Genomic DNA, 12,707 nt, shown 5'->3' with positions numbered 1-12,707 from the left:
CGCGCATGTGTGTGTGTGTGTGTGTGTGTGTGCGTGTGTGTGCGTGTGTGTGTGCGTGTGTATTAGGCACAATCCCTGCTGAGTTTATGAGCAGAGAATCCCAGCACATTAACTAGTATTGATCGATGTCCCTTCTGGTTTTATAGCATGCTTCAGCTCTTTATTGTCATGCCAGCTCTTTTGGTTCAACCATTAAAACCTTTTAGTAACATTTCTGGATGTTAGGAATTGCATAATGTACTCTTTTAGGTTGGCCTGGGTAGGCAGCTGGTGCTCTTGTTTTTTTCTTTCTTTTTTTTTTTTTTTTTAATTTAGTTTTTAAAAAGCCATTGTACGCTTTCCATATGGCTTTGTGTCTCTGAACTACTCGGTTGACTTGAGAACCACAGTGAAATGCCTTCAGATTGATGTGTTCAGCAGCTGTGTCTGCTGCCTGCAGATTTAGTTCAGTGGGTGGAATCAAATACTTTCCCCATCGTTCTTTTTCTGCAGTGATTTGTATGTCGTTATTGCATTCCTACACACATGCTCGCTGATTACCAACACTATGTATGTATTGGTCTTTGCTGATTTAACAAGTGCTTGCAGGATGCATGACACATTTTCTTCCCTCTGCGATACTGTAGCTCAGAATACATAAACAACTTTTCACTTAGCTTATTAGCTCGGAGACCCAGACCCGCGGCCATTAATGATCCTTTCAACTCCGCACGCAGTCTTGTTTCCAAGAAATCCTAAAGAAGCATTTCTGCCTGTTACATAACAGCGCTACTCCCCCTCACACCAACTCCAAGTTAATTTACGGCCAAGTTCTTGGCCCCCTGATTATTGTTTCAAGATGTTTCACATTGAAAACCAAACACCAAAACAAGTCTTCTGGTTTTACAAGGTGTCTGATAGTTTTAGGAAAGTTAAGAGGGGAAACACAATTAGGTGCAGCAGAAAGGCAATTGTTGGAGTGCTGACCTCACTCATGGCAGGTATATGATCTGGCCCAGTGCGCCGGGATCTTTGCGCTTTTGACTGACATATTAACACTTTTTAAAGGCCACAGGCTTTTCGCAGGGCTACTGCTTCATGTGGCTGGTATGTGAGCGAATTAACCTCATCAAGAAGCAAGTAGCACATGCTTTTCAAACCCCAGGGAGAAATGTTACAATTTACGATTTCCTATTTGCTGCTTCAGGCTCACACGTACTCGGGTGTCCTGTGCATATTTTGTGAGCCGTGCAGATTCTACATGAAACCCGCGTGCACTGTCCACAGACGGTTGAGATTTCACGGTCAAGCGTTACTGGTTTCCTATATTTTTCGTGACAAATTCCTTCATTTTCCACGATTCAACTCTTCCTTATTCAGTGTCTGAGTTATTTCCTCCCAAGTATTTTTCCATCTCTGAAAGTCCTTGTGTTCTCTGATTGGTGTATCTTGCAAATTTTTGTTCTAATTTCTTAAGACACCCTTCAATATTGGACTCCATTTCATCCACAAGATGGCACCGATTCTCAACTTTATCAGCTCGGAGAAGCACACGCAATAGTTCGACGAAAACATTGTTTCCTGCCGAGCTTTTTGCTACGGTTCGCTCTCCGACACGTACTCATGGAGGTGCCTCGCCACTGAAGTATATCTTGTCTGCTCTTTTTCATTTGTGCTTTTAGGATACTTTTAATTTATTTAACTTTGGGAACATATTCAAAATGTCTTCGGACACCACTTTTTGTAGGACTATTAAAAGATCCGTGCTGCGTTTATATTAAGGGCAATTTGGGTTCACTTTTTTTTGGATTAGGGACAAATATTGGTTATGGAAATGAAAGATGAAGGTTATTTTGCAATGACATTTGGTATGTTCACTTAAAGTACCTCAGGTGGCCTAAACATCCATAGTCAAATGACCCTAAGCAAAGATTGATTAGGTAACAAGATACATCAGCATCACCAACAATGTAAAGTTGCTTCAGGTTCCACTGGTGACAGAAGGACGGCTGCAAAACACCAAACAACATAATTTTTAGCAACCGGATTTCTTCTAAGTGTTGATTCATGTTGAGCCACAGAGCCTATTGTTGTTTTTAACCAACTATGCATCATAGTGGTTTACGGCTTGGCTGGACCCAGGCACATCTTCCATTCGTAATCGTCTGTGACTTTGTGAAGATTTGCTTTCATTCATTTTTTGAGAGGGAGTTTCCAGTGTTTGTATTATGTTGAAAGAAAAAAAGAAGAAAAAAAACAAAAAAAAACTCCCAAGAAGAGAAAATGAAAGACTTTTTTTTTTAATTGCACCCAGAATGTTTTCATTCATATTGGGGAGGTATGTCTTTGCCAGATGTAAGTTGGCAGACAGACAAGGTCTAAATAGGTGGTCTGGATTCTGTATATAATACTAAAAATCCCTACATGATGCAGAAGATTAAAAACAATAACTACTCTTGAACTGAAAAAAGTCCTACTTGGTGAATCTGTTTGTACAAAAGTGTTTTATGTTCGACTTGAGAGTGATTTGTCTGTGTGAGCCTGTGCATGCAATGCTCTGTTTATGTTTTCATATGAGAGTTGTTTATGCACTTGTACAGAGAAGAGAGGAATGCCAGGGGCTCCAACTCTCTCATGTGACAGAGAAAGGACCAAGGACAAGGCTACTTAACAGTAAAAACACAAATAAGGCATTTTATATGGAGAGAGATAAAAATGTTCTTAGCATAGCATAAATGAAGTTGGCATAGCACAATAAAAGAGGAAGGTAGAAATAGAAATACAGCTGAAATCGACTGAATTTCCAGCATTGTAGCACAGCTAGCATCTGTGTTAAGTTAGAAAAGCAGTAGTTTTAATCTCCTGAGTCTTATCGCCGTAGCTAGACAGCTACCATAGCCAACTAGCATCCTGTTCACGTCTTGGAAACACATAAAACCGGGTGACAATCAAACATTCCTACCAAAGAAACAGCACCTGTGCATTTTTGAGCAATCATAAACGCTTTTCCGATTACAGACAAAGCGATGAGTTTTTTAATTTACTGCAAGTCATCACAAAAACAGATTATAAAAATACAGAAGTTATATCAGAAGGCATAGTTATTCAACCCCATCCTAACTCCCCAGCTGCCCATATCACTTCATATCAGGTCAGACTCTGTTAATATTTCATATGGGAAAAGTAGAAGGCTGTTTTTAAAACACCATCAGAACTGGTGCTTTGGCCAGACCCAGGTTTGAACTTGCTGCTAATTCTTCTCTGGATGTGAGATCTACTTTTAAAAAATGTCCCAACTGCTTGAAAACACTGTTTCCCATTCACATTCAACTGCAAATAAAACTAGACAGCAACTGTCAATCTTACCGCTTGACTGGATACATTTTTTTAATTACTTAAAATTAGGTATTCAGTGAACACTGTATTGTTTTTTGCTGATTTGAAACAGCTGGGAGGTGTTTAAAAGTTCAGCTGCTCACACTGTTTAAGAGGTTCAAGTTTTAACCTCTGGTCAAAACAGTGAAATAGCTGAACTAAAGCAGCTTCACATATGTTCTGGACACGTGTGGGTGTGTGTGTGTGTGTGTATGGGAAAATGAAAATATTGAATTTAAAAATGCAACCCAGAACTAAATAAATTAATGTGAATTTATTTATATTTCTTTGATCCACTGACGTCCTCGTCTCAGTCATTTAATTCATCTGGCCAGACGGCTTTGTGTTTGGAACAGACAGTGGTCAGCATCTGGAGAAGTAGCCCTGGTGTCTGCCTAAAGTTATGTGGAGAGGAGAGAGGACTGGAAGATTCATGTGAAGGGGTGGTAGTTCCAGAGCAACTCCTCTAAAACAGTGGGCATTCAGCAACAGCTGCCACCTTTAAATAGAAAAAATAGGCCATAAATCTCCGAGGTTTAGGGTGGATGGAGAGAGTGACAGAGAACAAAGCCAGGATAGTGTTTGATGGAGCAGGACGGAGGAATAAGTAGAGAAAGGTGAAGGGCAGAATTTGATGGAGTGAGGAAAAAGAAGAGAAAAAAGGTGGGGAAAGTATTTGTGAGAAATACCTGAAGCAGAGACAGATCAGAAACAAAGGGAGAGCAGATGAAGACGAACAGACAGATGGAGACGTTCTGCAAAGTCATTGCTGCAGCAGCAGAACGGATCGCATGAAACGGTCGGCAAGCTGGCCGCTTCAGCAAAGTTGGAAAACAGGACACTAAGGCCATTTTACCTGTGCTCCTTCACTTCCCCCTTTATTCCATTTTCTCAGTTAGGAAAGTACAAAGCCAGCAGGTGTGTATAAAAAAAAAAAAAAAAATGGGCCACTTGCTTTGTGATCGTTGCACCTTGTTTCCAAGGTGACCGGGTTTATGTCTTTGGGGACGGCCTGCCTGCGCCGCGTTCAAGAGTGAAATAAGGCCAAGACGCACCACCTTCTCACAAGATGTGGGGATGTACCGCTAAAGAAGCGTGGCATAAAACTTAAAAGTTTATTATCCATTTTAGGGTCAGAGTGTTCTGCTCAGTCAAGATCAATGTGAACAACCGTTTATAAATCTTCTTTCTCCATCGGCTGGTCTTGTGATTTACTCATCAGTATATGGCACAAACCCCTCTGCCAGACATTTACGACTCGAAGGCCTCAAAGTCCCACAAGATGTGGAGACTATTATGGTCTATTCACACTCGATTGCCTTTATGAACTGCCAGCGCCTTCACAAAAAAATATATATATATAATAATAATAATAATGGAAAACAGATGTAAGGAGGATAGAAAGTGACACTCGGGAAGAGCAGTGAGTTTTCAAAGCAGCAGGAGGTGAGATTTGCGGGAGAGCACTTGTGATGTTCGTGTGTTAAGTGGTAATTGTAATTGTCAGATGCAATCAAGCTGGACCAAAGACCAGGAAAAACTGAACAACAGCAGGAAGTGACGTAACGACGAGTTTAGGCACGAGATCGCCACAATTCTTCTCATGAGTGCGAAGCCTCACCATGGTGGCAGCTTTGTCTGGTTGCTGGCACCGTGTGACTTGTCCTGGTAAAGTAAGCTCAAGCTATTTTTATGAGACCTGGAAATTGATGTGAGAGCTTTACACTTGTAACTGTATGCTTATGTTTGACAGACTTTAATTTGGAGTAAGAGGGTAGGCAATTATTCTCAGTCTGACCTGTTGTCTTAACGGAGTCAGATAATAAATACTTGGGTGAGCTGACTGACAGCAAAGGCAATGAATAAGACCCAACATTCTGCAGAAACAGATACATAAAGACAGACAAGACATAAATAGTTTGCAATCACCTTGAGAACAGCTTTTGATATCTTACACACAAGAAGTTGGTCTCTGCTTCAGAGCTTCCTATTGCCACTAGGTTTTAGACGTTTTTTTCAAATAAATTCGGACCAGATCTGATCAACCCTGGTTTAAGTCCAAAGTATTTTTTGACTAATCGAAGCTAAACTGAATGATTTGACACTGAACGGAGATTTTTCAAAATACAGTTTAGGATTTATGTGACCATTTTTCTATCCGATTTGCGATGCTTTTTGGCATTAAAATATGACAGCCATCGACACCACAAAAGGTTGCTTTGTCTAATCCGCACAGGAGCGTTCTAAAGTGATTGCATTATTACTTCCTCAAATCTCGTTAAATTAATCTCTCTTACTGTTTTTGTGAACCCAGATATCGAGTTTTGTCCCATTTGGTGAGCTGACTGTGCCCCTAGTTACAAAAGAGGTAGGTGTCAAATGATAACGTTTGGTGAAGTTTTGTCTATTTTTCCACACGATTGTTTTTTTTTTTTTTCAACATTAACGACTGCCTGCCATATCCCACACGATCGTACGTTTTATTATGAACGAGTGAGCAGGACAGAGCTGAGATTGTGTTTTGTATTTTGGGATGGTAAGGGAAAAAAAAGCATGACGCAGCAGCTGTTTGGTTGGGTCATGTAATGTAATGTTTACTGCTTGTCTCATAATTGGTTACTCTATTATGTTTTTATGGTGTAAAGTCCTTTGAATTGCCTTGTTGCTGAAATGTGTTATACACTAAAGCCTGTCTTCTTTGTTTGCGCTTTTATGTTTTTATGGTGTAAAGTCCTTTGAATTGCNATAAACTCAGACCATTTAACATTTAATTCTGTATTTTTAGTGTCCCTTAACTATTACATTTGATCTTTCGCAAAGCATGTTATTGTATTTGTTTTTAAAATCCTGTTTCAGTGTATTTCTACTTTGAAAAAAGACTCCTTCCTCTCACCCCTAACATACCATTGTGTGTTTTACTGCATAAACCTGCTGTTCTTCTTACCAGTAGTATTTGTCAGGAGCTGGTGATCCTGTAGCCGAGCAGCACAACAGCGCCCTTCCTCCCTCGTAACGCACTTTGTCTTCTGGGTGCTTCACGATGTACGGCTTTTCTGCGGAAGGTGTAAAAGCACAAATCTTAAACACCTGTTTTCTGTGCGTGGTGAGACAGAAGCTACAGAGCTCTTAAAACTCAGCCCGACACGCACTTTGTTCTCACATTGGTCTCTGGGCTTTTAAAAACTTGTTGCTGAGGGAATTACAGTCTCAAAGCAGCGCAGTTCTAATATTATTGGGTTTCTTCACAACTATGTAGGTGGTCTGGGCTTGACTTTGTGGTATTTTATTTGTCTGAAAGTAGGATTTGCCCAGTAAAAACAATCAGCATCAGGAAATGTTTTCTTATCCAACGACACCTACTCAAATCTATCTGCTCCATCTACTGGCACTCACCAGCTGACGTGAGGACGGCCCGCAGCCAGGAAATCCCTGTGGCGTTACTGGAAACAGAGACGACCGCTGGCACAAACTTCTCCTTGTTGATGGCAATGGAGGTGGAGCCGGAGGAGCAGACTCCCGATAGAGTGAACTGCCCTTTCACGTCTGTAAGAGTCCGGATCACTTTGGGGTGGCTGGTCAGAGCCACGCTGGCCCCCGCCACAGGGACTCCGGTCACGGTCTGGATGTCTCCGAACAGCATGTGGCCTTCACACACACAAATGCTGCAGTCCTCACTGGGATGGCCTTCGGAGCACGTCAGCTTGCACGTGGCTGTTGATAAGTCATACAGTACGTAAAGTGTGAGAAATGTGCTGAAGAATAGAAATGTAAAACATCTGGAATCACAGTGTCAAAAAAAATGTATGGTTTACGGTTAGTAATAACATTGTTTCTATGTCTTAAAGTCATTCCAATGAGAGAGGAATGCAGCTGCTGCTGCATAGCGCTGGTCAGCTGGCTGAAAGAAAGTTCTTTGACATTTCCCTTATTTACAAAAAAAAAAAAAGAAAAAACAAGTTTACTTCAATGGAAATGTTTTTAATTACGAAAAAACACATACAGTCATGGCATGGAAGCTAATAGAGGACGATCCATCACTCTCATAAGGGCGATACAAATTGAAAACTACAATTAGAAATGGTTTGGTTACTCAATAACATAGTCAAATCAGTTAATTATGATTGTATATGGTCAACCTCTTTTGAGTAAAAATCTAAAATGTGATAATGTTATGCATATTTGTCAATACCACAATAATATGGGTTTATAGTAACAAACTGTCAGTCATATCAAGATTCTTATTTTTACTTGGTTTGTATTTCACATGGTCAGGTGCACCTCAGCTGGACAGCTTTATTAAAAGTGAGCAGCTTGGCAGTCATCATAGCAGCTTATTGTTTGGGGCTTGTTGCAAGATGTGGGCCTGGAAATGGTTTGGTTTTAAGAGGGAGGATTTCAGAGGAAAAGTTCCATTCTGCCAAGTGGATGAAAAAGCATTATTTGTGCAAAACGTTGCCACAACAAACGAGCTTCGTTTCCCCTAACTAGCAAAAACTCCTGACTACTTCTTGGAGAAAGCCTGCAGTATTTTCTGGACTTGTGCACAGCGTCGATTGTTGTGCTCGACCTGAATGAAGTGCTGGCATGTCAGTGACTACAACAAGGTCCCACGGCTTTAATAACAACAGAGTCAATGTGCTCCCAATTAACAACTGTAAACATATATATATATTATTATCAGACAGTCTGCTGCTGTCGTTTCGTCCAATTTCTTGACTTCTGGCAGCACCAAACCCTTAAAAACTATGTTTTATTTGCTGCTGCGTTTTAGCAACAGTTTGGTAACTTAAACAAACCCAGAAGATCATTTGTTTCCCTTTTTCATTCCTGTTAGAAACATGCCCAGCTCCTATTACTGAAATATATATATTCTTTAAGTCAAACAGACTGTCAATTGCATAAGGTTTCGAAAATATTTTTATAAGAAATGAACTTATTTGAAATGTGAATATTACATAATTAGCCTCAGGAAGGTTTTTCCCACTTGGGATGACATAATAATACTTTATTATTTGTTCTGTTTCTTGCTTTTTTATGGACCATAATTGTGTCTAAATAAATAGGATTGACTGATTTATAGTTTTTAAAAAGTCAATTTTTATCTCAATTTCAGAGTAGAACTGTGTTGTTTGACTTTTTAAAAAAAAATTGTAGAGATTTTGCTGGGGTTTTCTCCTGTTTAAAAGTGATCTTTTAACATAAAATCGTGTAAAGACATTTTATACAATATCGAAAACAGTCGGAGCTTACCAGGACATCGACTTCTTCCACATTTCTGGACCTCAGCAGGTCGTCCTGGACATTGCACCGTCTCTGAGGTTCTCACACAAGTTCGTCTCCTTGTCCTGCGACCTCCACCGCAAGTCACTGAACAACTCCCCCAGGAGCCCCAAGGACTCCACTTGGCTACATAAGAAACGGGCGATTAGATGGATTTGTAGTACTTTATTTTCAGTAAATTCTTTCGGTACTTTTGCCAGTCATTCATTGGTGTTCGCTGGCTGAAAACACTTTGCTACAATCTGTTGTATCTTGAGCATTAAGCTGATTATAACTCCAGTTGAAGTACTAATATCACGGACGATTACTTGAAGTAAAGTCTGTCAGCTTTTTTTTTTAGAAGCATACCACTCAAAAGAGATAGTCAACAGAGCGTGTAAAAGCACTTTTGAACGCTAAAGATAAAGGGAACAACAATATGCTGCATTGACAGTGTTACGGTTTAACCTGCCGATGAATCACACAGTCTCATTTCAGACTAAATCACAAACCCAAATCCATTTTGGCTTCTCTAAATGGCTCAGTAATTTTGGCCAGGTGTAAGGATAATTCTCGTCACAGCTGACTGACCTGCGCACGGTGGAGTGGAGCACTCCCTCCTCTCCGCATGGTGTCCTATACATGCTGGTACGAACAAAAGCGGCATAGGCTGAGCGCTCACACATTTCCTCTGCCGAACTTGGATTCCCACATCATTGCAAACCGTGGTGGAGCAGGGACCCCACTCACTCCAGTCGGTCCAGTAGCTCTGCACTGCGCACACAACAGATCTCAAGATTTCAAATCACTCACCAATTTCTGTACCAGAAAAAGCCAGTTATGTGACAAGTTATAATATAACATCACACGTTTGAGTGACAGCTTGCGCCGCAACAAGCTGCTCTTATGGGGGGACTACCTGGAGGACACTGAAAGCGAACATGGTAGTTGGAACAGACTCGACCGTACGGCTGTTCTTTGTTGATGCACCAGAAGCCCTTCTCCAAACTGGAGTGGACCACTTCGCCGGTGTCTGCAGCTGCCACCCAGTCTGTGGTGCGGGCCTCCATGGCCGTGGGCCGAGCGCAAACCCGCTCCCTGTAGTAGAAACGAATTGCTTCCAGGCGCTCGTAGTCTCCATTCCCACCAGGATGGTCGATGTTGAACCAAGACGTCCACTCAGTCACACCTGGGGACGCGCAGAGAGAACTGATGGAAACCAACTGTTTGAAAAGAAATGTTTAGAAAAGCACCATCCAATCTAAAGAAGCAGGAATACTTCACTCACAAAAGTGCATTTGTTTTTGATCAGTTGCTGGGTTTTTTTGTTGTTGTTGTTGTTGTAACAGTGCCTCTTTAGCAATAAATCATAAACCGCCAGAGAGCATGTTCCCCTTCAAACATAAGAAAAATCAATATGAGGGCTGAGCAGCGAAATTGAGTATGAGGTACGGGTTGTGTAAAACTTGCCAGATCCTTTCTGCCAATTCTGTTCACGTTATTCAGCTAATGACTCTTGTTTTGTGTTGCCTAGTGGATTGGATGGTAGGAATTTGGCAAAACATACATTCGCAGCATAACAATTTATTCATGTCTCAAAGGAGGGCCTTAGTTGGTTATGAGAGAGCAATAAACAACCACAACAGCCGGCTACTTTCTTCTCACCCGCTGCTGTGAGAAGGCATCCAGGCCTTTAACCAGTGTTTGCGTCAAATCACCCAGTGTGTACGTGTTGTTCAGTCTGGCACAAACAGCGTATATCTAAGGTGATTGTAGGGTTGAGATGAGGACTGCATGCAGGCAACTCCATTCACTGTAGATTTGGGAAGTTTTTCATCAGCTCAACCCACAAAGATATTTTTTTCATAAGAGCGACAACATTTAAAGAAAAATAATCAGGCTATTTAGTGCAATAACATCTATTTTCAAGAAGCACTATTACAAAAAATAAATAAATAACACAATTTTCCTTTCTTTTGTGCAAAAATTGACTTGGGCTTAGTAAATAATGTTTTTTTTCTACTCTGTGGCATATAGAGTGAACCCTAAAGAATTGTTCAAAGAAAACATAAGGAATAAAAGCCATGGACTTCCTAATAAACATAGTTTACACAAATTATTCCATGCCATAAAAAATGATCTTTCAAAAGAAAGAAAAAATCGGAATGTTGAAAAAAAGGAAAACTCTTTGTAGATGTTTAAAAATGTGCAGTCCTTAAAGATGACAGTACGCTGGGGATTAGTTAAATTTGAAATGAACAGTGAGAAAATCTCATGTCTTTTAGAGCCTTGTGTTATTTCATGCAGGCGTGAAGTTAATGTTTGACGCAAGTGGATTTCCTTCCAATTATTGTCGTCTTCAATCAGTCCCACGCAGGGAGGAGTCCTAATAAAAGAGCAATTGTTCCTTTCTTCTCATGCTCACTGCAGGTTTGTCGTTGCTAATAAGACATATTTGGTGAAGTGTTCCCTGGGCGTAGATTTTAAGCCACTGGCTGCTTACTTTTGCAGGAAATTAGTGCCATTAAAAATGTGCTGAGCTGACTTTTAGCCTTTTCTCCTTGTGATGGAGTTGTGAACATCAAGTGAAGCAAGTAAAAAGCGTTTGGGTTTGCAGCAGCCCTGTGAAAAGTACTGGTAATTTTAGAGTTTTATGTAAATTTTCACATTAGTGAAAATGGGAAGGTCTGCTCCCAGATGGTGCGTGCTGAACCACTTGTTAAAAATACCAAACCCACGAAAAGATTTTGAGATTAAGTGCATAAATGTCTTTACAGATTTCAAACAAGAAGATGTTGGAGATATGTTTTATGTAAAAAAAAAAAAAAAAGAAAGAAGAAAAAACAATTTAAAAAACTGCCATGATACCTGTTGTTTGTGAGTCCGTGAACGTATTGAAAACCACTCTTTTGCTCCTGTCTGATGGGTTCCTGGTCCATAATAATCCTGCACACAAAGTAAAAAAATTAAAAAAAAACATTACATCAATACCCCAACATACCCCAATATATCATGAAGCCCTATTGGTCCCTTGTACATCAACAGATGTACCCTCAATAAATTAACTCTTTATTAGTTAAAATTCTTTATTTTTTTCTTTATGTTTATAAAAACCAATGATAGGACATTCAGAAATACCCCAGGGTAAAACAAAGTAAGCATAGCAGTGATTCTTTTTTTTTTTTTTGTAACTGTAACTCCTTTAAAATTATACTTACGACATTGCTGAAAGAAAAAGGGTCATTTTGGATTCTTATGAAGAATTTTCAATTCCATCAAACCAGTGCTCAGATATGTATCAAACTGGAAATTGTTATAAAAAAAACTGTGTTGGAAAAAATTGTTTATTTGTGGAAATATATTATTTCTTTTCTGCTTATTTTTTATTTTTTTATTTTATTTTTTCTGTTGTCTAACAAACTTTTTGATGCCAAAAGTTATGTATTTTGCCATTCATTAGCTTAGCTCATTACAAACCTATGCAAATTAGCTATCTTAAGCAACATTAACACATTTCATTTTTTTTACCACATTTAAACACATAAATGCAGCAATTATTACACGTCTCAGACTTTGCTGTTTCATAACGTCTTGTTTCTGTGCCAGTAGTGTAATAAATAAGAACAACACATGAAATATGATGTTTCTGGCTCTTTGATTTATTAAATGAGACTCGGTGACATTTTCTTCCATGCCATAATGTGTAATGATTCATTTATTCTCCACCACTAATTTTTAATGTTGCAAAAGACGTCAATTGTTTGGGTTACATTTGGGCCACTAGAAAGAAAAAAACAAATGTCATGGTGCGTGACGGAAACAAAAAGTTACTTATGCTGCCTCTCACCATGTATACGAGCGCACGCGCATGTGTGTGTGTGTGTGTGTGTGTGTGCGTGTGTGTGCGTGTGTGTGTGCGTGTGTATTAGGCACAATCCCTGCTGAGTTTATGAGCAGAGAATCCCAGCACATTAACTAGTATTGATCGATGTCCCTTCTGGTTTTATAGCATGCTTCAGCTCTTTATTGTCATGCCAGCTCTTTTGGTTCAACCATTAAAACCTTTTAGTAACATTTCTGGATGTTAGGAATTG

At 39.8% G+C, this 12,707-nt stretch overlaps 1 protein-coding gene across 1 annotated transcript; it reads right to left on the bottom strand.

Moving 5' to 3' along the window:
- Positions 1-6,270: 6,270 nt before the first annotated feature.
- On the bottom strand, positions 6,271-11,627 carry LOC103150450 (cartilage intermediate layer protein 1-like). The gene is made up of 7 exons (XM_016680697.1): positions 11,615-11,627; positions 11,482-11,559; positions 9,533-9,802; positions 9,205-9,387; positions 8,605-8,760; positions 6,748-7,065; positions 6,271-6,407 (listed from the first exon to the last, which is right to left on the bottom strand). Exons 1-7 carry the CDS (start codon positions 11,625-11,627, stop codon positions 6,295-6,297), a joined length of 1,131 nt encoding a protein of 376 aa, XP_016536183.1. The 3' UTR covers positions 6,271-6,294.
- Between the last annotated feature and the right edge of the window lie 1,080 nt (positions 11,628-12,707).

This window comes from Poecilia formosa, unplaced genomic scaffold, assembly GCF_000485575.1.
Source record: "Poecilia formosa unplaced genomic scaffold, Poecilia_formosa-5.1.2 Scaffold254, whole genome shotgun sequence".
Classification (NCBI taxonomy): domain Eukaryota; kingdom Metazoa; phylum Chordata; class Actinopteri; order Cyprinodontiformes; family Poeciliidae; genus Poecilia; species Poecilia formosa.
This window is presented reverse-complemented; position numbering and strand designations above follow the sequence as displayed.

Bases quoted from the DNA above. Each gene is read 5' to 3' on its own strand.
- LOC103150450 (XM_016680697.1), bottom strand. The intron at 9,388-9,532 runs GTAGTCCCCCCA...TTGTGTGCGCAG, and splicing joins TCGCTTTCAGTGTCCTCCAG to TGCAGAGCTACTGGACCGAC. The intron at 6,408-6,747 runs GTGAGTGCCAGT...CACCTTCCGCAG, and splicing joins GGCCGTCCTCACGTCAGCTG to AAAAGCCGTACATCGTGAAG.